Here is a 25,779-nt window from a genome sequence, read left to right on the forward strand (position 1 = left end):
CGTTCCCACTTCATTCAAAACCCCACAAATGAATCTTCTGTTTGTTTGGTGACCGCTGTATTTTTTGTGTGTGCTTATGAATTTCGTTGCCTCCAGTTTCATATCAAACCATTTACGCTTCACCTCTGACATGGTTCTTTGTACTACAGAGACAACATTAACAGCATCTGTTACCTCCCTCCAGGCCTTCGCTTTGCCTGTCCCTGTCACACCACTACTAACTGAAGAATATAAAATGTTTTTTCTTAAGTCCACTTCACCCAAAATTATTTTGATCTCAGCTTTGGAAAAATTATTTTTTTCTGTCTCTCTCTTTGTTTGTTTGCGCCATGACTGACAGGTCGACTGGATGCACCTACACCTCCTTATATGGTGGTCATTGGATATTCATGGGCAGGGATTTATGCTAATTGCTGATTACCGGGAGCGCGCTGTCACTTTACGATGGATTGGCATTCATGATCATACACACGTGTTTACGATCAAATCTGAGTTTCCCGCAGCGTTCCTGAATCCGGAGTAGGTTTTTAGTAGAGTAGGCTTTTATGTGCAAATCTACACACAGATTTACTAACTTTTCATGAGTGAGACCCAGTATACACAATAGTGCCTCCTCTTCTGGCTTGCCCGCTATTTACTGCTCAGCTCATAGACTTTACATTGTGATGATGTCACAGATTTTTAAATTACTTTTCTTAGCTTGAGGAAGGTTTTACAAATCTAAAACCTCCATTGATCAAAAATGTATTATAGAAAGCAGACTTTGATATAGTGACAAATATTGTGTCGTTGTCCCAAGAATTAATATGATACTGTATCATGATGAAACTAGTGATGCACACCCCTCATAGAAAGCTTCATAATTGACCTTGTTTGCAGTTTGAGGTTTTATGGCTCTTTTACAATGGTGGTCCCTTTGTTGCTGCAATACTGTGAGTGGCCACTGGGGAAAATTGGCTGCAATGCTGAGTATTGTTGGAAACACAACACCTGAGTGAATGCGCTAATTTTAGCCCCTTATCCAGTGAGATGCAATGACGTGCCTCCACATCATACCGTCCATCTCTGCCCAAGCAGTGCTCACACATCGTTCTAGATTAGTCTGCATTGAGTTTTAGAGAGAGACTGAATGAGTAGAGAGGTATGAAAAGAACTAACCACTCAAAAGTTTTCACAGGCCTCATGCTGCTTTCTACGTTTTACTAACCTGTTTTCATGCCTGTCTGTGACATTGAGCGTGACATGCGAAAAAAAAAATCATACACAGAAAGACATACTTGTCTGCAGTGGGAAAGGAGTCTATAACCTAGTTTTAGCAGGTTTACTTGTGTTTAAAAAGATAGCGTACATGTGCTTATTTTGGTGGAAAAGTGGTATTAGTGTAGTGATTCCCATTCAGGGGCGTTTGTCCCCTAGGGGTTTTAGAAAGTACAACTTGATTCAAAAGATATAACCACACATTCAGCCAACTGTGACACCTAAATGCAACGTATTGTGACTCAGAGTGCATGGAAAGTTGGCAAGAGAGCAGAAACATCTAAACAGTTCGCTAGAGGTAATGGATAAATTGTTGAAATAGTTAGCCGATAATAATAATGGTTTAATGGTGGAAATCAGTAGTTAAAAATAATGGATAAACGCATTTGGCATCTATGACAGACGTAACATCGCAAAAGGTATCCTAGGTTATACCTTTTGGTTTTGTCCCAAGATTGTCTCTTTTTGTCAGCTTACCTTCTCCTGGTATTGATATTCAGATTGAACTTATCCTTGTATTGCCCTCTTTGGTTGTTCTGAAGCCTCTCTTGCATTGCCACATACTTTTCAGAGGACCCTGGTGGTAGCAAAGAGGATAATTCTTTAGATAGCTCAGGGAACTAGTTTCAAGGATACATCTTAAGAGAGCTAGAAAAAAACACATTTGTTTTGTAGAATAATTTCAAGAGCACCTGGGGCCCGTCTATTAGCTAAAGTCCCTACTGAGTGACACCAAGTTGTGTTGTTCTTAGCTTTCTTTCCTTTCTGTTCATGTAATAGGCTAAACATTGTTGTGCTTACCCTGTCGTGTCTCTGTATCTATCCCTGCTCCTGGATTAATAGTAAACTAAACTTCCAGCTTTCTGTCATTCCAAGCGATAGTAGTATGACTGCAAACTAACTTAAGCGCTGACAGGCCTGTGCTTAGGTTGGTGACCTCCCCAGAGTTCAAGGGGCAGGTTTGGCTGCAGACAATCACCCTAGGCGCTGATGTGGAATTCTTGTTGCTCAACAACACTTCAGGGGGTACACTCAGCATTTGAACCATCATCATTGGTATTGTGCTTCAGTGTTAAGCCACAGTAGTGTGTGATTGTTTGTGGTTGAAGGTGAAGAAAACTTACTGGCCACACAAGTTTCTGTGGCGCTAACTGATGGCACTGTCACAACTTCTTCCCTGTTTATGCACTGCATCCTCAGCTGCGGCCTGGCTTGTCAGGCACTGGCTGTTAACTCAGCCTACAACTTAACATTTCCCAGGTTTAAAAGCAGGAGGCCAAAGTAGAGAGTCGTGAACTCTTCTGTTTACTCTGAGTATATGTACAGCAGCACTCTGTACTCACACAGTAGGGGAGAGTAACAGAGACAGCTTTCAGTGACTGATGAACTGAGCCTGAATCAAACAGAGGTTAGGCAAATATCCGGTCACAATAGGGTGGATGTTGGATAATTCGGCCTGTTGAAAAATAATGGAATTGGGATTTTCTTCAAACCTGAATAGCAGCTCCGTCTTAGTTCTTCAGCTATTCAAAATTAAACTTAATTAACTGAGAATCCCAGAAGATGGGAAGTAAATTCTCATCAAGCCTCTGTCTGCAGTGCACTCATGCCACAACATGCCCAGTGCAATTTTTCTTCTCATGTCTAATCAAGAGTCTTTGTTTACATAACTGAAGACATCTAACTTTGAAGCCTCAGGAACCAGAGGAACTTTAATTGATAGCTTCTGGTTCCATCAAAACCTCCCAACTGTGATCTTTTCATCTTTTAGTGGAGATGCTGCCTGTTTGTACAAGCCTATTCTTGTGTTTTGGCGTTGAAAACGACTGCCAAAGTTTGTCTAGATGAACTGCAGACTGTAATCAAAACACAACAGGGCTGTGCCTCGTTTTCTTATTTTTAGATGTTGTTCTTTTTTCCCATGAGTTTGTAAGAGTTTAAGGGGAAAAGGGACACAGAAGAATTGCTTAATAACACTATAATACATGTTTAAAAAGTTTGCAGACAGGAAATTAAAAACTCTGTCAACCAATTTAGAGTGCCAGGGTCCAGACAGTGACATTTACACAGTTTTGACAACTGTTATGTCACCTCAATTACTCGGCAAAGACCACAGCTGCCTTAACTGCTCCTGTGAACAGCAACCACCAGCCCTGCACTGGTATCAGCCTCAGTCATAATAAAAAAAACTATTGAGTGTACTATCCTGTTGTTTATGCGTCAAAGACCCATTACTCCAGCCTACACAGTTTATCTCCAGGGCAAAAAGGTTAGTGGGTGACGCAGTTGACGCGGGTCTAAACATGGGCCGCAACGACACCCCTGCCTCCGGTTCATGTGTGTGACTGTGGCTCTACCTATCCGACGCTGTGAGTAAAAGTTGACTGCAGAGATGACCGCCTGCTGAGGTCACTGTGTGCAGCAGCATGGGAACAAACGCACTCAAAACTGAAGGGAGATGAGAAGTGTCAATGCTTCACTTAAACATTCTGTGTGCACATTCAGTCACCTTACAGGAGACTTTGCGTGTGACCTAGTTAATCGGTAATATATACAGTATCTAATTTGCATACCTGCGTAGGACTCAGACTCCCTAAGTAGGTATGTGTAATGTATCACAATTTAAACAGTTAATATGACTCAGCTGCAACACCACCAACACAGATTGCTTGGCCTTTTTTTTTTTTTAAACACACAGAAAACACATGCACATATATTGGAAAATCACAAACAAAAGATGTATGTGATGTAATACACAGCATGGGAAAGATTTAAAAAAAAAAACAAAAAAAAAAACATACATGAACGAATAACTGAATAGCTTTAATGTAAATTTCTCTCTTCCAAGGTATATGAAAAGCTGCCAGTTTAGCAAAATCAATCTTCATGTCAACAAACTAACAAGTATATTATACTCTGAACTACTTTTGCTGCACATTTTTTTGAATGCAAACTAACAAAACAATTCAGTGTGCTCAGTTCTCTTGTCATCTCTGCAGGAGATGACCATACCTTGGTGTCTTAAGAGAGCCGAACTGGTATTCAAATGTGTCAAAGGTAAGATGGACGTTTGAAATTATTTCAAGTTAAGACATTATTTTTTGAGCTATTATTCCACCCCCAACACACACCAACACTGTTAAAACAGTCATTTAAAATGCACTTTGTACTGTCCCTATTTTGCTGTGTATTCTGTATATTGTCATAGGTGACCACCCATAGGTAAATATCATGATTTGTGATTAGGTCTGTCATGATAATTACATTATCGACTTATTGAGGTCAGCAAAAATGATTGAGGGTCATTGCACTTGTGTTTACATGCGTGTTTGTTTTCATAAGAATAGCACCAACATTTTAGCCAGCATGATGCCAGAATAAATAGCAGGGTTTTCCGGACCATTATGAGACCTCGAGGCAGCGCCTAAGCGATTTTTCACAGCACCTAAATCAAATAAACAGAAAGAAAACTATGCTGGAACATGTTTTGCTGCCATTTCTGATCAAATTAAAAGTTCATTGCTCTTTGAAAGGGTGTACTTGCATTAATATGCCATTATATTATCATATCAGTGGCATGAAATGTTATTAAAATGACAATAATAGCTTTTATCACAATATTTCACGGACAGTATAACATCCAACAAAGCTAGTTATTGTGACGGGCCTACTTGCGGTGAGATGCAGTTTTTCCAAAAAGATCTGTCAAGCCCAAGTCTACTGAGTTTTAAAACGACACGTGTTTTCATTCCCTCAAAGTCAAAGAGCAAGGTTTATTTTTGTAGCTGAAATACTACTTTAAAGAGAGAGACTTAACACTGATTGTATTGTATAGTTTCTATAATGCAAAGCTGATCAAAAAATGTAATATGTTGTGACTAAGAAGCAAAACATTCATATTGATTGGTTTAAACAGTTACTCTCTGGTTTAAGAGGAAGACAGTCTGGGTTAAGGGAAGTAAGATACACAGAATAATGCAATTACAAAACACACTGGACACATGGACAGATAGATATTTGGTATGTGAAGTACTTTCAATCTGTTTTATTTGCAGGCTTCATGATGGAGATGGCCTCATGGGATGGCGGAATATCACGCACAGTCCAGTTTCTAGTGCCGAAGGTGAGAACAGAATGAATTATTTATACTTTTTATTTCTCAACTCTTAGCTCAGGCGACACACAATTATCCTTTGAGCGATTGCTCGCCAGCAAATCTCTATACACAGAAATGTATACTCAAGGCCTTGCATGTACACAACCTCACAAAAGGCACACCTGGCCTTGCACTACATCGCTTTGAATGCAGGCGGAGAAGAGAGAGTGTTTGAAAAGCATGCCATAAATGATAGATTATAGAGCTTTAGGCTCTCTTGACCAGTGTTTACACTGCTGTGATGAAAAAAGAAAGCTCAGAGACTCAGCCATATAATTGTGCGATAAGCAGTGGGATTAACATATGGCTTTTCAACACTGAGGCGTTATCTTGAACTTACTTGGATATCAGGTCTAACCTTATTTTAAGGTAAAAGTTAATGAGGAAAAATGTTCCAGGTTGAGCTTCGAAGCGAAGGTTTTCTGTCATACTCTCAGGCAGTTTTGACCTCAGCGGTGGATGAAGCTTAACTGTTATCTTATTTTGGGCTTAGCTTGATGTTGTATACCTATAGCTTTTGTGGTTTGTCGGGAAGGCAGCAGAGCTTATAGCAGGATCTCATGTTGACAGGTTAAGATGATAAAAACCAGCGGCATCAAAGGACTCCGACTGTATTGGTTTCCTGTCAGCTACGTGCTCAGGCACCATTCAAAATAGCACCTCTGAAACAACATTGTTTTCTGTGCCTCAAAGAGACACGGTGGCTAAATATACACTCTGTGTTTGTGTGTGGATGAATGATGCGCAAATGCTTAAAGATTAATACTTAACATTCTTATTTGACGGGTGGCGATCCTTAGAATGACACGGTATGTTTCCCCTGTTAAAATCACAGCTGCTGGAGCTCACATTATTTCAGCATCTCGACTACTGTTCCCCTTAGGGGAGAAAAAAAGTCCTTGTGATGTTGAAGCAAAGGGCACTGCAGGGGCTGTTAACACTTGGCTGTACACAAACAGTCCAGATGTATGTTTTGTTGTCATGGGCACAATTTCAGCTGGGTTTAAAAAAAGGTTTCATTGGATCCCTTCCATTGTCACAGCGTGGACTGAATATGTGCATACAAAAGGTTTTTTTCCCCCACATTAGAGCTGCACAAATCTCAGTCCCTCGCAGCTCACTAATCCTGCCTGTGTCTGTGTGTGTTTTTTCTGTATTGACAGAGTATCTCAGAGGAGATGTTCTACCAGTTGAGCAACATGCTGCCTCAGATCTTCCGCGTCTCCTCCACCCTAACTCTCACCTCAAAGCACTGAAGGATAGAGATGCACCACATCGCATCCTCAAGGCATTCAAACTAACAGAGCTCATTTATTTTAATAATTATGCAAAAGTTATATTTCTTTGTTATTGTTTTTTCCAGGAACTGATTAAAGGAAAGGAGATTTGATGAAGTAGCACATAGGCCCCATTCATTAAAAATGGGGTCAACATAATGCGGTGGCATTAAAGCACTTACAATAGAGGTGCAAAAAGTATTTTAAATGAGAGGAGACATTTGTATGCAGTTGGTGAGCCTTGTTATTTTTGCATCTTCCAAAGCAACATACAATGTGAATACGTCTCACTGAAAAAGGACTGGATTCAGTGGCTCACCAAAGCAGCTGCTGCAATTATCATTTCAAGCCTCCCGGGTGCGGTTCTGGTGACAGAGTTTTATGACATCATGACATCAGCCGCTGCTGCTGCAAGTATTCCAGTTTTCCCTCAAAGCTGCGACCTGTAACTCCCCGCACGCACATTCGAGCTACAGCTTAACGGAGGATGTAGTGTCGCGTTTGTGAAGTTTTTTTTTAACTTGCTGGTACAGAGTGAAAATGCCACCAACGGAGAAAATAATGTAAATGTGAAAGCACTTTACTAAAGTGATGAAGCTGGATGGAAACAGAACGGGCAATTAGACATATGTGACCTAACTGTATTAGCAGCCATGCTAAATGTGACTTTTATCGTGTTTTCACCACATGTTAACATATAAATGGATGTACTAACAGTATATTGATTATAAAAAAAACATCATAGAGCTCCACTTTAAATCATTTTTTGTTAGTTTTGATGGACAGCATGAGGCCTGTGTCAACACTACATTTCATCTGTTGAGTGTTCACAAATTGGTCCTAATGTATGATCACTCAGTTCAGCATTGCATGAGATTTAGTGGTCTAAACTGAGAGCTAATTGGCTTCACAGTTGGGGCTGATTTATCCAGAGAGAAGTGACATAAACTTGGCTCCTCTAGTCCCGAAGACAAATGACGTTGCTGCTGAGATGAGCAACTCACAGGTGTTTTTATACTGCATTGCAGTGAGTTGTAGTGAGGATCACACTTCGTGTGAGTGTGTGTGCACGTGTGTGGTCCCTCCCCTCTACGTCTGTAACAGCAGATGGCACTGTTCCTAAAGACAAAGATGTGAAAAGAGTGACTACACAGGCACTTACACACCTTTTTTTTAGTAGAAGAGATAAAGTTTAAACAAGCTGCCCATTGAAATTCATCTCAAATGGTAATGTGTCTTCAGTGGTAAATGTTTGTCAAATGTGTCGAACACTTGAACCTAATCAGATGTATATTTACTGTATATGTTTACATTTTTATGTTTTAATAAAAAAAAACACCTCACCACACTGATTTGATGGAAATTCTTTACATAAGCCAGCATAAGCTCATGACAGACTTTCACATTTTGGCTAATAATGCCCCCCCGCCCCATGCCAACAGTGATACACTTCTAGTGGCATTTGGTTCAGCGTTTTATTTAGTGTTGATGGGTTATCCACAGGCTCATAATCTCTCTGAAGTTAATAATCCATGTCATTCATTGGAATTACATTCCTCCTACATCTAATGGTGGCCTATAAGCCATTTCAGACAGACTGAAATCAATTCGGCTCGTCAGAAAGTTTGCCACAGCCACGTTCAGCGGTGGTATTAGGAAGATTAAAAGAGTTGAGAGTGCAGCAATCAAAGCAAGTTGCCATCTCCTCTTTCAAGATAAACAAGAAGGCCAACAGCCCTGAGAGAGTTATGAGATTTAATAGCTTCATGTTGAAACCTGCAACTGTTTATATCACACTGCCATGCTGAGAACCCACAAAATTGTAAGAATATGGAATTGCTGAGTGTTTGGCATTCTCAGCATTGGTCTCAGAGGCCTGGAGTGTTGGGTTTCCTTGGGAAGAGAGCGCAGGGTGCCGATTCAGCTTGACAGTCCGCCTCTCCCTCCTCTCAGCACTGTACACATGATTCACAAACATTCACAAACTGGACATGAAAAGTATTAATCCTTTTAGAAGTTTTCCCTCAAAGAAGGCACGCTGAATTAAACGTGGAAAACAAGACATTTGTTAAAATCTGTTCTGACAGTACTGAAACCCAAGGCCTTCCTCAGTCATTGGGGATGTCCAGTCACTCAAAGCCACAGAAACATGACCAGAGCACAGTCATCTACAGCATGTCATAGACTCAGTGGGCAATTTGAGGGGGTATGAGGGGGAACACCAGCCACCTTGTTAGCAAAATGAACAAAATGCATCCCTCTTGTTAACCTGCCATCCCTCTCCAGGTGTGTAGGGTTGTTGAGCGTATAGTTAAATACCTCGATCATAGGAAGGGCTGGATGGTCTACATACCATAAAAGTGTTCAACACTGTGGTGGTGGCATGCCACATTCATCAAAACAACGGCATTTACGCGATGCCTAGATGACTACACTCACAGGCCTGCTGCAACCCCACCAGTTCAAGTCAAATGACACAGAGGAACCATGACTGGATATTTTTTATAGCTTAAGTAAACATGCTTTCTTTTTCAGTAGGCTACATCTGTTGTAGCAGTTGTTATTTTCTGTTGGCTGCTATGTTTTTCATGTGTTGTTCTATGTATTTATATGACATATTCATTTGATTAAAAACTTTGAGAGTCATGACATGTTTCATGTCGTAAAACTGGCCCACGCTATGCCTCATCTGATTGTGACAGCATGAGTTTCAGTGTCTGTTGATCGTCAATAAACACTTCTGTCTTAAATTAAAGAAAACATTCATTTAAATTCAAGTGATTAAGTTATATGGGAAATTTAGGAAAACCATAGTAAAGGCAGAAAGGAAGATGCAATATTTTTATTTCATATTTCACAGCACTTACTGTGGAGTGTTTCATGACATCTTTCATGAAAGATGACATGACAGCTTTCAGTCTATTTGACCTTCATCAGAGCATACATGCATTGTATTCATACATTGTATGCTCTGATGAAGGTTGAATAGACCCAAAGCTCAGCAATAAAGTGAGACATTGCATAGATGTAAGTGTGCGGAAATCTTTTTCTACCAATCTGGACTCATTGATGTTTTCAGCACCTTGCCAAGACTGAGCCGGGTGGAGTGGTAGCTATTCTGGATTATGACATTTTTGGGAGAAATACTATTTATTCTCACACATGAAAATGGATAGTTGTAACTTCTTGGGAAGCAGTAAAGTTTTCTGTGCCAATGCAAGTGTCTGGCTTACAGAGCAGAATTATTCAGTGATACTGATTTTCTCACCTAATTTAACTTGCCTGGGAGTTACAAGTCTGAGAAGTGGCACTACACGAGCACTGGCTGGTAGGCTATACAATCTGGTAATCTGCAAGAATTAAAGGACGGTAAGTATGAGGGAACAACATTGTGATGAATGTTTTTTTCATCACAATAAAATCATGATGCACTTAAAATGCATTAGATCACATAAACAACATGGATCCAGAATATGATGCAACATAATACAAATCAGCTTTCCTGGTTATTTCTGCTTCATGCAAAGAACCAAGGCTATGATATTTGAATAAGCAAACTAAAGTAGAGATAGTACTTGCTTTGTGTAAGAAAAACAGTGGGGTAACAGTTGAGTTGTAGATACACTGCCAGAAGAAGGATGAATGACAGGAGTAGGTAAAGGAAGTAAAATGAAAGAAAAAGCAGTACAGTGAATTATAAGACACTTTTTAATTAATAATATTTGAAACTATTTTAAGCATGACTAACACTTATTAGTTAATTAAACTGTTTATTTATTAAACTGTTTACAGCCGTTTCCTTCTAACGTCACAGTTAATGGTACCGGAACTTGCTTATGTCCTTGCTTAACAAAATAAAAGCTTGTGTGACCGTTATGAAGCACTTTGAAAAGAACGTTAGAAACGTAAAAAAATGTATGTCTTGTCTTAGTTTAGTGTCCAAACATCTTAAAAATTGAATTTGTTTAATTTTGTTTTATATGGAGTTATGTCCGTGTTATTCAGCATAAATCGCCCGTTGTGAGTGCTGTCGTCCCTTTTTTTCGAAAGCTAGCACCGGAAGGTGTAGCTGTAATTGTGACTAGCCTGACGGCGGTTGTCTCAGCTGGGTATCTGGCTCTCCTCGCAAGTTGAGCAACAGCGGTACGTCGGGAGCGAGCAAGTTGCTGCACGGATTTCTCGGAGCTGCACTTAACTTGAGGTGAAGTTACACTTAAAGAGAGTCATTCTATAGAATAGTAAATGTATCTTACAAATACTGCACGTCTTCAACCTTGTTTGTTAGACACAAGTCGATAGCGGTTCTTTGTAACTTAACGGTCGCTGTGCGGATTAAAACTTATTCATTGTATGTGGCTGCCTTACAACGGTTGTCCGCGTCGACACCGCAGACAACGGGTTTTAAATTTCGACCCGAACGTCGTCGTGTATGGCTGGTTTTGTGCTTAAAAATCCACACGACGTCAGAAACAGTGATTTGTCTGAGCTGAAACTGGAAGCGTGTGATTGTGTTTGGTTTGAGCCCGCAGCTGAAAGGTGTATGGTATGGTTAGCCAGGGTCCAGCAGCGTGGTGCTTTCTGGAAGTTTTTCCACTCTGCGTCGCTGACTGCAGCTCTACCACCAGGCTCCCTGCGCACACTGATGTGGTGCCAAGTGCCATGGTGGCAATAACTTTACAGGCTTACAGACCGATATAACCTTCTCTGTCCAAGCGAGAGCCTTAGTCTTAATTGGCTGTAAACATTTGGCGCTGTGTTGGCTAGAACCCCGCTGCTTTGACACATGGATATATGGGGGTGGAGGCGTTTCAGGACACCCTGTTTGGAAAGTTGCTCCCGAACTCTTCCAACTGGCAGTGGCACTGAGCATTTTAGATGATGGTGTTGATTCTTGTTGTTTTCATACGCTGGTCAAGTATTCAGTAGGTTTCAGTAGTATGTGAGGCAGCTAAGCTCAGATATGCTGATGCAGCTGTGAACACAATCCTTGGCAAATGAACGTAGTGACATTTTTGTAGTGAATTTAAGAAAGCTTAACAAGAAAACATTCTTTGTAAGCCTTCACATGTCTGTAGCAAATAGCTGTGTAGAAATTCCAGTTTGGATGTGTAACTCCTAGAACAGATGGGTTTTACTAAACAGCACTTCAGCAGTGGTTGTTGAAGATGTTGAATGACTCAGTGGCAGCTCCTGCGCTATTTCCAACCAGCTCTCTGTCAGAAACCTAAACATACTGGTTTAACAGACTACTCACTGACTGAGTCTCTCCTTGTTGTAGTCATCACTGGGAACAAGTGTCAGAAATGTATTCTTTACAACTGTAAATGGAATGACTGGCACATTTTAAAGGGGAACACCTAAATTAAGATTTCCAAAATGGTATTTCTACGGCCCAGGAAAGGTTAATTGATATTTGTGAACATGAGCTACTCCCTCTCAAAGTCTCAAACTTGTGATGCCATTGGGCACTAAGTCTGCAGCTGCTCCATAGACAATGAATGGGAGCCCAATTTAGTGGACCCATTTATTTTTATACCTAAATGAGCTGTATTCTATTGTAGCGTTCTCAGTACTGAAACAGAAAATGTACCCATGTACCCAGAACATTCCCCTGGGTGCTCCCAGTGTCATCTAGAATAGGGTTGCAACGGTATGAGATTTTTATGGTATGATAATCATCTCAGAAAATATCGCAATTTGAAAACGGAAATGGCTATTGTTGATTTAACAAATGTTTTATTACTATAATTGGAACTTGCAACCATTTTGGTAATGGGAGTATGTGTAAAAAGTCTCCCCTTAGAAAATGACTAAAAGAAAGGAGGGGTTCAATGTTCAGTTGCGTTTTTTCAGCATCGTAAATAAGCAAATGTAAACGATATGATAACCATCAACTTGAAACATGTATATCGTTGAGGGGGGGGCAAGTTATTGTTTGAAAATATAAGTTTCAATTTACATTTTTTGTTGTTTTTTTTACACAGCATTAATGCCAGGCTAATTGTTAGGCTAGCCATGAATCCTTGTGCAATCATGAGCTAGTTAAAACTAAATTACTGTGTAGCATTTAACCATAAAGGCGAGGTGAACTAGTTATCCAACATTTATGTACCAATGAATCATATTGGCCAGTTAGCTGTATTATTATGCCAAGTGTACGGATATTCTTGTGAGCCACAATGAATCATTTTATAACTTTGCCAACAAGAGACTCTGACACACTTTCCAACTCAGAAACCACTGCCAAAAGAGCAGAGGGTGAGGCTAACACACCGAGCCATGCTACAGCTGCTGCTGACAAGCGAAGATCTGACAATATTCATAGAATTATCTCAAGTGCAGCTAAACTTTATCCAGTATATGTAGTAAAGGCCCCTGCTCTGTTTCTATTTGACCTAAGGGGTCCTTGGTGTAAAAAAAAAATTAAAAAATTCATTGTCTGTGACAGCTCCAGACGTCATACTTGAGATAACCACAAATTTGAGTTTAGCACCTCAGTGTTTGGATTTGGCAGAAAGTTGTTCATGTTTACTAATATTAATGAACTAGGAATAACATGTATGATTTTTGAAAATGGCCATAATTCTCCTTCGAAATCTTGAATTAATCTTCATCTATAACACTCTCAACTAATTGGGCTTTACTGCCTGTAAATAATTTTATTATTATTGATGAGTAATATCTAATTAAAGCATCTATTATTGGATTGGGGTTAAAATATGAAAGGAAAATAGAAAATGACACTGCACTGCTTTTGTGTCTTTGTGGTGGAGTAACTTTTTATTATTTTGCTTACTTTAATCTCACTTTGTAAAGGAATGTAAACTACATTTTTTTATTAGCAAGCTGCAACATTCTTTAAAAGTTTCCATGTTTTTGTGTTTGAATCTGTTTTTTTTGGCTTGTGCTAGACCCTTTGAGATTCAAAGCCCACATTAAGAAGGAAGAGGATCAAAAGGTTAAACAGCTCTAACCCATGACAGAGGGACTTTTATTGTCACCATGACCGTGACTCTGCCGTTACACAAAGACCTCTTTCCCCTCTCCATGGACCACTCAAGTGTGTTATTCATTCTACCCTGGAAAATAGACTCTTCGCTTTAGCCCTGTTGACCTCAGCATCTCTTCTCTTCTCTTCTCTTCTCTTCTCCCTGTTTATTTCTTTTTTAACAGCCCTGCAACTTTGTTTTCCTGTTTAAAATTATTCAAACTCTAATTGAGTCCTCTGTTAGTCTGTGTGAAACTAGTTTTCCATGTGAGATCCCTTGGGTGTACTTCGTTAGCATCATAATAAAGTATGACGACTAATGATCGGCAACTAACAGTCATTCTGATCAGAAAGGCTGATCTCAGAGCAGCCACATTTTTAGCACTAACTATTGCTGTGTGTCGCCCCAGGAGGAGTTTGCGCTGCTCTCTGCAGAGCTCATCTGCTCCACAGTGATAGAAATGCTTCTTCGCTTAGGATGCTGTGGCTAGACCAGCTGGCTGTTCTCTAACTGCTTTCTGACAGTCTAATATACCCCCAAGCCAAGCGCAGGATAATCACCCACCGTCGAGGACACCAAGCTACTTAGGCAGACTGAAGGCTTTGCAGTTTTAATCAGTCGTAGGCTGTTTATCTCCAGCTCCGAGTGCTCTCTGTGCTTTCTGTGTGTACCTGGATTCTCAATGAATTACACTCGCCTTCTGCATATGTTTTTTGAAGACAGGTGGTGGATTATGTTGTGGGTGTGATTTTTACCTACCTCTTCCTAATGGGGAGGGCCCTAAGAGCTTTTTGCTGGAGGGGCTTTGGGTTTTTTTTTCTTTCTGTTAAGCTCTGTGTCCTCTTCAAAGCATTGTGAGCTGCTGTTGCTCTGGTATCATGTGTAGCCATGAACAATCACAGGTATGCGATCTGTACAATGGTTGTCTCTCACATCAAGTGCAGGAGACACTCACTTCAGTGGGAAAGTGCTCCTTTATGGCTCTCATGACAATCGGGTTTCTTTACATTGCTTTCAGGTCTAAACTTTCATGTCCTAGTTTAGTCAGGTTACTCAAGTTGTGGTGCTTTAATAGCCTGTACTTTTATCTTTTTTAATAGTTTTTGTTGTGTATGTCACGGAAGATTAATCCTAGTTGTTGCTTATGCATTATATTACTTTTTGATTTTCTGTCTGCAGCAAATTAGATGAAACCTTGTCTGCACTTAAGCTGGACCAATTGCCTTGGGATTTTATGTAAACTGAGCTGTTGGCTTTATATTGACAGAATCCATGCAGGCTGCCGCTGTTTTCTTTGTCTCTGCATGAACTCCGCTGCAGTTCATTTCTCAGATATGCTCAGTGTATTTTCTTGTTTATCTTAAGGCAAACTTTATTCAAACCACTTGGGCCTCGCACATTTACTGCTGAAGTGAATGTGTCCCTCAAGCGCTAATCATTGTAAAAACAGTGAGCTCATTTGTTGAAACAGGAGGGAGGGGGGAGAAATGGTAATGGTAAAAGAAAGTTGATGGAGAAAAAAGTGTTAGATTTTTTTATTCTGTATGTTTTCCCCTGGAGGACAACCACCACCAATCAAAAGTCAACACAACACCTGCTCACAGACTGGGAAAATCTTGCAAGTGCTGGAATGCACATTATTAGACCACCATAACTCACTAACAGCGGGGGAAAGGGCTGAATATTAAGCAACCTGTCTGGTTCCTAGATCTCTCATTGACGGGAAGCAGAGGAGTGCACAAGTTTTTCAGAGCTCTCTGCAGGCTGCGGGGTCAAAGTCCAAACAGTTTCTCTGTAATAGTGCTCTGCAGCCAGCTGGGTCAGAGAGAAAGACCGCTGATGGGCTCCCCTAATGGGCCAAAGCTAAAAGAAAAGATGACAGCTACCCTACCACCCTGGAATGTCACCTCTGTGACACTGTTATCATTCAGCGTTTTCATTGTTTTTGACATTAGGGCTGCTTTCTCACAGTTGCTCCTGGGAGTTTTACAGACCAGTTTCCTTGTATGTTATGACAAGGATTTTATTTAGCATTTGTAAAATATCTGTTTTTAAGCATAATTTATTGAGAAATATAACGTACAAGCACCTCTCTCCCTGTGGCATAATGAAAGTCCTCTGACAGTATGATGTGCACGGCTGAGCCTCTGTCAAGATCAGAATTCCCTAGGGACCACTACCAAGATCATGCCTAACTTTAATTGGTGTGGAAAGGTGAGGGCATGTTCAATTCAGGCATCTAGGTTATCCGTGTTCTTTTAATATCTAGTCTGATTAAAGCCATGAATATTCCTCATCTTCTCTTCAGTTTTTCATGAAATTGCTCCATGCCAGAGTGTGTGGGTGTGCTGGCACTGGCTCAGTTCTCTAGTGGCTTGCTTGGCCAACTGGTTTTCTTTTAAGTCCTAATTTGTTGCTTTGTATATTTGTCATTCAAACTTGATTGCACTGTAACACAATGGGTGAAATACGGCTACTGTGTAGAGTTGGGTCAATTTAACTGGATTGACTTTATGCAAACTGGCTTAACATTAACATTCGTCATTATGGCATGTTTTGGCAAATTGAAAATAGCCTACAGCACCCTGTGCCAATGGCATCACAGTGCTAAATCCAACTTGCATTGCGTTAGTAATAAGCAATATGACAACATAATTAACATACTTTGTTTGTTTATAAATGGACTAATAGAGCCACTGGTGTCTGACAGACCATGCACAATTTACTGCCAAGTTAAGGCTGGCAACATGATGGAGATCAAATTTTAGTAGAGGGGGGAGGGGTGAAGATGTGCACGGTGCATGTCATGTTTACTTGAAAGTAAGGGTGTAATGGTTTACAAAATTTACAGTTTGGTTTGATACAACACAGTGGTGTCACGGTATGACACATTTTTGATACAGCAAAATAAGTAGAAATGCCACGGAAATTTCTTTTTCTGTTTTTTTTTTCTAATTAAAAAAATGTTATTTTGATTAATTTATTCATTAAAACTAAAATTATAAAGTATGATCTTTTTTTTTTTGTCTTTGAACAATAATGGCGCTATACCAGAGTGACTCATCTTCTTGGGTGTCTTCTTTGCAGCATGTACAACAAAATCAGCTCTTTATAAAATATAAAATGTAGTGTTAACAATGAAAATGAAAGAAGCTATTCTGTTTCTAAAATGTTAGAAAGTATTATTGGTTTTTTTTAATATATTAAAACTATAATCATAACTTGGGCTTTTGTGTTTTTTGTACAAAGCTGGAGTTATGACTGAAATGGGTTTGTGAAGGAATATTGTCATGGGCCTCGAATACATTAGGCCTGTTCATACAGCCTGTATGTTCCTCCATTGATGTGGGTCTCATATCTGTGGCTATAAATGTACCAATCGTTGATTTCTCTTGCCATATCTGAAGCACTTGGGAATGGTTGCCTAAATGCTGCAGAGATCACGTTTGCTTGTAGCGTTTGTGTTGCATTTCGTTTCCTTTAGTTCCAAAGATTACCGCTTGATACACTTGGGTGAAGTCAGCATAAATGAGCTGACATGTTTTAAGTGTTCCCACTGATGTAACCCACTGTTGTGTACCAGATGTGACATACTGTTCTTTTCTTATCCTTGCCATCACCCTCATAATTCACAACAAACCCGAAGTGGCTTCAAACACCAGACCTGTACGTTATCGGAGGATCTTCTATTTCTGGTCTGGTAATGGTGTTACTAACCGCATTGCAACGAGGTAGCTTAACGTAGTGTGCCGCCCAGCATGTCTCACTGGTTTGGGGGTGGGAAGGGCAGACAGCACGTTACCTGTTGACACTGTGTGGGCTTCCTTATTGAGTGCAGTGGCACTGGGAACATTATAGTAAACACAACCGAACCTGTGTTCCATATGTAATAAGATACTTCAAGGTATCGTTCGGTTTTTAATGCATACCCGATTTAAATATGTGTATTGTCACACCCCTGCTAGAAATTTCAGTATACCGGTCCAGTCTGGTGTTTGGCTTAATATCAAACCAGTTTGAACACTTTTTTTGACTGGCCAAACTTAGTGTGTAGCAGTTTCTAAAAACAGAATAATTTGGCAAATTATGGGAACACATAAGTGGCATTCATTTGGAATGGCTGGCAAAAGTAACTGTCGACTAATTTTTGTCTTTCTCTTTTCTGCGAAATGCAATTTTAAATGATGGAAGGATACTCTGTCTTTTTGTTAACGCCATTAAAACCAGATTGAGGCAATTTCAATGATCGTTGCAACTGTCATGTTAGAATGCAAAGCTTTATAATTTTGGTTTAGAACGCTTGAAGTTTTTTAAGACATAATCTGAAGCAAAATTTTGCTTTGTTCATGGAAATTAGACCACTGAAGTGTTTCCACAGTCCAGTGTTTTTTTGCGCCAAAGAGCCTCTAACTGATCTCAGAACTTACCAGGAACTGCAGCTCTTTCTGTTGCTTTGCTCCAGTCCCCTTTTTTCTCTCGTCTCAATACTTTCATAAAGTGGAGTCCAAAAGCCTTGGGATGGGTGCAAATTTCTGTAAAGCCAACATGACACACCTAAATCGCTGACCAAACTATTGGTTGTTGAGTTGCATTGTGTGTAATGCAGGCGCCTGGTTTTAACAAGGAAGAATGCATGAACTAAAAAAAGATGGTATCTCTGGTTTTGCTCCATCAATTTTGATCCCTTTTTTAAACTGTGCAATGTGAGTCCAACAATGTTAGCAATATTTGATCTGTGGAGTAGTCTTTTTAGTGTATCAGTAAATTGTGCAAAATTCCTGGCGTCAGACAAGTTCAGAATAAGAATGGTACTGGCAGAAGATCCTGTTCATAAAGAATGAATGTATGTCATCTCAATATCAGGACCTCACCTCTGGTTCTTGAAAGTGTTGTTGAATGTAAGCCTAGATCCTCCTTCATCAACTCTATCTGAGTGCTTTTGAGAAAAAAACACACAAAACAAAACACGTTGCTCGTAGCTAACAGGGCGGCGCTCACTTCCTTTCTGGCAAGAGAAAACAACAGGCCCAACAGTCTATTTTCACTCTTTCACTCACACCCCCTCTGCCAGCTTAATTGAATTTACTGACTTTACTTAGTTCTGCCCACATGGTTCAAGTGTGGAGGGGACTGCATGGCACTGAAGGCAAAACAGCCTGAGGTCCGGTTCTCACGAAAGGTGGGGAACAGAGGGCAAACGAGCCTAACGCTTTCCCGTAATTCCCCATTAATGAGAAGCACTACTTTGAGAGTTTGACATGGCTGCTAAACCACAGTTGAAGTCCAGATGAGACAAGTACAGGCCCTGCAGCAGGGATAACACAGGCTTGTCCTTAGACATTTTCCCATGGTGATAAGGACTTGGCCAGATGTTTGCAATACATATTCACACTCTCTCTCTTTGACTGAAGTCAGAGAAGCCCTAGAGAGTGTGTTAAGTGGCAGATCTAGAAAGGGCAAATCTGGTAAGGCCTTTAGTGTGCCAAATTATGAATGACCCTGCCACCTCCTGATAATTCCTTACTGAAACTACCAGGAAACACACAGCCAAGGGAACAGTGAAAGGTTTCCAACTTGAATTAGCTCTCTTTGAAGTTTGTCTCTGTGAATGGGAAAACGGTATATTATAAGATACCACAGTGTTCTCTTTCATGTAGCAAGCTGAAAGGGATGCTATTGAGTGTTTGAGGGAGACCTTTGATATGTGAGATGCTCTGTGCCTTGTGAAAGGATCAAGCTTATGATTTGAGTCAATATGTGTGTGGATGCTTTGATGCCTGCTCCTGTTAGTTCAGTGTTTTGTCAGAAATCTTTGGTATAGCAGGCTTAGGGGATCAGCCATGATGGTCCCTACAGCTCACATGTGTTAGAAAGACGCCTGCTAATGCACACATGTGTACAGTAACACACAGACAGATGGACATAGCCACATCTAATGAAATTACTGTTCCACCCTAGCTGGCGGTAAACAAGGTCTCGTTTGTGAACTTGTTTGGTTAGTGTGATGTTGAGCGATCTGTCCAAGGTTGAGAGGACATGATTAAAATGAAGGAAGAAAAGATTTGTCTTGATTACATGTTTCTCCAGTTGGCAGGCTTTTTGTCTTGTAGAGCTGATGATTGACATTTCTTATTCTCCCAGAACGCCCAGACTGTTAGTCTGTATTGATGGGTTGGGCACACAAAGATAGTAACTTTGTGAAACGCTTGTGTAATTGTGATGGGTTTTTTTTCTTTTTGCTCCGTTATGTTTTTGAAGAAAAGGCTACATTAAATTTGATTACATTTCCACTGCTGAGCACTTCATGACTGTGGACAGGATGTTTATTAAAATGTATTTAAATGTGTGTGCTCAAGATTAAGCATATGTGGAGGGTCATGGTGTGTGTTTATGTGTGTGGGTTCATTCCTTCCTGTATGTGCTACTGGTTTTAGAGAGAGAGAGGACTTTGCCCTTCGCTTCCATCCTTACCATCTGGTTTGTGTAGCATTTGACTGAGGCGTTAATCATTGTGCCTTGGGGCCACTACTGCTCTGACAACAGCTGGAAAAAGGAGATGGACCTGTTGATGGCCATATGTCCTTATGTCTGTCAGTCCTCTCTATGCACTGCTGTATAAACTGTATCCATGCAGCTGGAAGGTTCATGTCCTTGGTGTTTCTAGTTTCTTGAAAAACAGCTGAAAGGCAGGCCTCCCTGACACTATTTCCTCTATACGTGATGTCTCTCAGCCCTCAACTTCCTATAAGTCACCATGTTTTTTTCCCACAAGTATTTTCTAAGTTTGCTGACTTGACTTGATTTAAAGATTGCACAAACACTGTAGGGACTAATTCGTGCTTGACACATGCATGTATCTGTCAAGTCCTAGATGTGCTAGAAAAGCAAACTGGATGCTTGTTATGTGTGCTGTATGTATGCACTGTATGCTCTGTCCTAGGTCCTATTCTCATTAAGTGGTTGATCACACCATTTTATTTATTTGACTTTTTTCCCTGTTGGTCAGCTAAATACAATAAACAAAGGAGCTCTTGATGTTGAAGATGTGTGGAACTGGACTGTAGACGCCTGATAGTAGTATAGAAACTTATCCACTGTCTGCCTGCAAGTCTGCAGCTCAATGTGTTTACATATATTGAATTATGAACAAAGTTAAATGCCTCCACTTGTGTCCTCTTCCTTGTCGCCAAGAAAAACCCTCACAGGCTAAATAAGACTTGGTTACATAGACTTATGGGCTAAATTGTGTATTGGTTCAGCATCATAATTGCAATGTATGTGTATGCAATATTCATATTACAAACAATGCCACATATAAAGTAGACTTGCACAGATTACAATGTTTTGGGCTGATACCGATTTCCAATGTGTGTTTGGATGGCCGATTCCGATTTAAATTTTTTTCAAACGACTTTACAGCACACAAGATATTGCAGTATTTTCTATCTTTCCTTTATTAGAACATTTTAACCTATTCAACCAGCTTTTCAATAATCATCTCAAACAAACAAACAAAAACAGTGACACAGGTTAAGAAACATTTTCCTTTTTGCTCAAATATAACTTCAGGTACAATATTACAATAAATAAGTAAAAAAGCATACATAAATAGAAACATGGATAAATAAAATAATAATTCTTGATGTATAGCTTTTGTGGGTAATTTCTTGAATAGACAAAAAGTAAAAATATCTCCTGTGGAAAATTCACACAGGTCTTCAGGGCGTGCCCGCAAGTAAGCGCGCGGACACGGGCATCTTCGGCATGTGGACACACGCCTCGTCAGTTTCAAGCAGCACAGTGCAGCAGTGAGAGCTCCGTAGTTCAGTTTAACACGGACAATTAACAACTCTCTCTTTCTCTCTTTTGATATGTGTGCGTGAATGATTAAGGTGAGAAGCCGCCCAATATTTTTGACTGACCAGCCCCTCGCAGGTCATGGCCGATCATGTGTAAACTGGCCCGATTCCGAGCACTGCCAATAAATCGGTGCAAGTCTAGTATAAAGGCGAAATAAACCAATCATGGCAGGCTATAAAGATCATTTTACTGTTTTATGTAACATGAAAACTGGTGCAGTTTGACTTTGAGATTAGCCATGAAAACCCAGTCTAGTTTGTTTGATAAATAACTTAGGCAGTGCCTTGCAACTGTGGGCAAATTTTTGACACTTTCCCAGACCTGGATCAAGGCATCAGTGAGCTCCTGGACAATCTGTGGCAGTACTTGGCGGCATCAGAGGCACCTGAGGTACCGTCCCATAGGTGCTCAATTGGATTTACGTCAGGGGAACGAGAGGGCCAGTCATTGGCATCAATACCATCGTCATCCAGGAACAGCCTACACACTCTGGCCACATGAGGCCAGGCATTGTCCTGCACCAGGAGGAACCTAGGGCCTACTGCACCAGCGTAAGGTCTGACAATCACAGTACCTCACAGCAGTCAGGGTACTGTTGGCTATGACATGGAGGTCTGTGCGACCCTCCAAGGATATGCCTCCCCAGACCATCACTGACTCACCACCAAACCGGTCATGCTGGATGATGTCAAAGGCAGCAAATCATTTACCACGGCATCTCCAGACTCTTTCATGCCTGTCCCATTTGCTCAGAGTGAATCTGCTTTCATCTGTGTAGAGAACGGGGCGCCAATGGCAGACTTGCAAATTATGGTATTCTCTGGCGAAAGGCAAATCGAGTTGCACGGTGCTGGGCTGTGAGCACAGGTCCCACTAGAGGAAAAAAAGTCCAAAAAAGTTAATAACTTACAAATTATGGCGAAAAGGTAGTTTCTTGCAACCCTAGAATTAAGATAAAAATATTCACCAACAAAAAAACATTTCTGGTTGCTGATATACTTACCTGGCAGGGGAGATACCATGATCAAGAAGGTGGTTCACCCAGGGCGAGGCTCGGTCATTGCACTCCGATTGAGCTGACCTCTGCGAATTCCCCAAATGTGGGAATCTCGACTGCATAATTTCTGGGAGTGGGGGACTGCGTTCACAGTTGCGCAACTCTGTCTTTTTGCGAACATGGCACTGCTTCTTGTTTTTGCCAGACTAGTATCAAAAACATTATCCATCTGATAACATTGCAAATGTTGAAAAACAAAAAGTTGAAAATAGCCTAACTCTTTTGACCAACTTAGGTACATTAACAGTGATGTTGATGACAGCACGATTTTCTCTAACAACAAATTGAGCTATGTAAATTTAAAAGATATTTCACTGATGGTCAGTGGTAATGTCCAGCAGTCCCAATGTCCTATTCAGATTCTTGTCTTCTTCCTGTTGCCATCTTGGAATAACAACAGAATGAGGGTTCCTTCTTGTAAACACAGTAAATGGCCCTGTTTATACCTGGTATCAACATGCGTCTTGGTCAAGTGTCAATTACCAACAAGACACACTGTGATTTGATCACTCACCACTTGCAGAGGTGGTCTGGGACACAAGAACTACGTCATCACTGCAGGACGTGGTGGCTGTTTTAGTGACAGTGCTCCAATGCTGTATAACTTGCTCGTTTTACAACGACTTGGAAAAAGTGTTAAGAAGTTTCTCCAGCTTTACCAACACAACTGCTAATGTGACTAGTGAGCATGCTAGTGAGAGTATGTACGTAATAACTGAATGTGGGGCCCTTTGACCTTCTGGTGCAAGTGACATAGGCAGTCACAAAATCCGAACACAAGTGGTCAGCTGTAGAAACATGATAGACATAGATGTGAATGACGATGTGTCTTATCTGTTCACTTGGGTCCGGATAACCAAAATTCATGTTAATAGATTGTGTTGCTCAGTGTGTGTTTAAAGGCATTTCCGTCTGAACCGAATGACTGTTTTTCTGTTCTGCTCTACAATAGCCCATGCAAGTTCCCGTAAGGACACCTCTTTTCTCAGCGGAAAAACACGTCCTACAATAAGGCCCCTTTTCAGAAAGAGCTCATGCCAGCAAGTAATGCCCTTGTCTTTTTTTTTTTTTTTTTTTTTTTTTTTTGTAACTTGAAAGCCCAGCTCTTTCAGTTCCTCTTTTTGATGTTACATGTCCCGCTATTAGTCTAACTAATGGATCTAGATGTATTGCAAAATGATGACCTCAGTGGTTCTTCATGCAGGATTTTCTTCTTATTATACAAAATGATCATGATAAAATTCACTAGGAAAAGAGAATAATGTAGCTTTTTTATATGATGTGATCCCATTTATTTGCCTGATAGTTTATTTTCCAAATCTGGTAAAAAAAAATCCCCTGTGGCAGAGAAAAATTACCTTTTGTACTGGGCCATTTGCAAGGTCAGTTTGATGTTGCATTAATTGTCATTAGTAAGACATTGATGAAATTATACATTAGAGATAGTATTGTGTCAGTAATAATATGACAGAACAGATGTTTTTGACACCTCTGTTGTGGACCTGGGTGTGCCGATGATTTTTTAAAATCCAATATTATCAAAGCATGTAATAATACTAGATAATGCATTCTTTGGGGAAAACCCTGCATTTCCCGCCGTCGCGTCAAATTTTCATTATGGTTTAAAAAGTATCACATCATGCATTTGACCTGAAATTTGGTACGCAGGAAAAACCCTATAAACATAACTTATCTTCTCTGAGACACAGGACCAAACGTGTATAGCAGCCTTGTGCAAAGTATGACTGATCCTCGAAGGGATGTAACATCATGTGTGCCTCTTGGCTTTTGCTTCATGGATCAATTCAACATTTCATAATTGAATTTTCATTATTTATGATACTGAAGCAGCTGTGACAGTGTGGTGGTGTACAACAGATGGTCTTGTGTAAATAAAACACTGATGGGATTCCTGAGCCTTTAGGGACTGTATAAAAGAGTCTTGGACCATCTATGTTACGTCCTAGTATAGATACCTCCTGGAGAATGTTAACTGTCTGGTGCTAGATGGAAAGTGGAGAAGCGCTAATCCTGAAGGCGCTACATGCTAAAAGCTATTGGGTATGTATAGTAGCTCTGTGTTTAATGTGTTTAAGCATCAGCGTCACGTATTTACTTAAAGGTTAATTTGCTGTGGAAGCACACAATGAGTGATTGATCTTTCCCATCCCATCCTTCGTGCTATGTATAATGTGGGTGACATTTAGGCTTTATTGGGTCCCTGCTGCTATGCCAAGACTAGTGGCCCTTGAGTTCTATTTCTGACACACTGTTTTGGTTTCCTGGGTTTATCAAAGCAGAGAGCAGTGTGTCGTAGCTTATTATGGGCATGTTGGGTTTGGCCAGTGCTGGAGAGGCAGGGTTTGTGGAAAAGGCTACCATGGAATTAAAACCTTCTTTGCCTGTCCAGAATGCTTGTGTCCTTAGCCCAAAGCTGTAGTCAAGCATGCGCACACACACTCACTCACTCACACACCATGTTAACAAAAGAAACACTGCAGCACAAAAGCTTGAAGATGTTTAATGTTTTTGTGCTGTATCATTTTATGCAGCAACAGAGTCATTAGTAGAAAGGGCTGTTTTTTAATGACATCCCTCACTATTCATACAGTTCTCTTGCCTATACCATGAAAAGCTTTTTCCTTGCATTTTCCATTCCTAGTTAATTATTAGACTACAATTAGGGTGTGTGTTTGAGATATGCATATTTGTACTCTGGGTGGGTAACACCATTGAGATAATAGCTTACCTTTTTTTATCTATTGCCTATTTTGAAAGAAGGGCATTATTAGTTTTGTGTGTTCCAGATTTATCTGAACAAAAGATTTGTTACGGGTAAGACATATTCGGTAAGTGAGCACACAGAGACCCGGTCTTTCTCCAAAATAGGATTTTCAGAATTCTCTTAATTCCAGGCAAGCCGCTCCTGTTGCAGAGGGGAAGTGCTGCCAGCAGCCATTCTCTGCACTCTGTCTTCATATTGATCTGCCTCTGGGCTCCAGAAATGGGGATTCCTTAAAGCCAGCCATAGTCTAATGACATTACTCAACACCCCCTCCCCACCCACCACTAACCACCCTCTCCATTTTAGAGCTCCCTTCGCTCCACTTTTTTTTTTCTTCCTCTCACTGTTATCTAATTAAAAGCTTTTCTATAGAGGGTTGGTCTTGGCCTCCAGGCGTG

At 40.4% G+C, this 25,779-nt stretch overlaps 2 protein-coding genes and 1 non-coding gene across 4 annotated transcripts in view; all 3 read left to right on the forward strand.

Moving 5' to 3' along the window:
• Positions 1–9,226, forward strand: part of c20h12orf4 (chromosome 20 C12orf4 homolog) — a 19,535-nt gene extending 10,309 nt beyond the window's left edge. Inside the window, exons 12-14 of one of the 2 annotated variants that reach the window (XM_050073949.1) lie at positions 4,257–4,314; positions 5,313–5,380; positions 6,577–9,225. In XM_050073949.1, coding sequence (XP_049929906.1) covers positions 4,257–4,314; positions 5,313–5,380; positions 6,577–6,669 — 219 coding nt within the window. In that variant the 3' untranslated portion in view covers positions 6,670–9,225. Of the gene's footprint in view, positions 1–4,256; positions 4,315–5,312; positions 5,381–6,576 lie in introns of both variants that reach the window. The other variant, XM_050073950.1, reaches the window with a different exon arrangement.
• A 1,558-nt stretch (positions 9,227–10,784) lies between these two features.
• The window catches only part of slc45a3 (solute carrier family 45 member 3), a 36,168-nt gene continuing 21,173 nt past the window's right edge, over positions 10,785–25,779 (forward strand). Inside the window, exon 1 of the mRNA XM_050072384.1 lies at positions 10,785–10,891. The gene's annotated coding sequence lies outside the window, so the exon portion shown is untranslated. The remainder of the gene's footprint in view (positions 10,892–25,779) is intronic.
• Positions 22,535–22,703, forward strand: LOC126408691 (U1 spliceosomal RNA). Its single transcript, XR_007571926.1, has one exon. It is a non-coding gene; the product is annotated as a U1 spliceosomal RNA (small nuclear RNA).

The sequence above is a fragment of the Epinephelus moara genome, chromosome 20 (genome assembly GCF_006386435.1).
Source record: "Epinephelus moara isolate mb chromosome 20, YSFRI_EMoa_1.0, whole genome shotgun sequence".
In the NCBI taxonomy this organism is placed as follows: Eukaryota; Metazoa; Chordata; class Actinopteri; order Perciformes; family Serranidae; genus Epinephelus; species Epinephelus moara.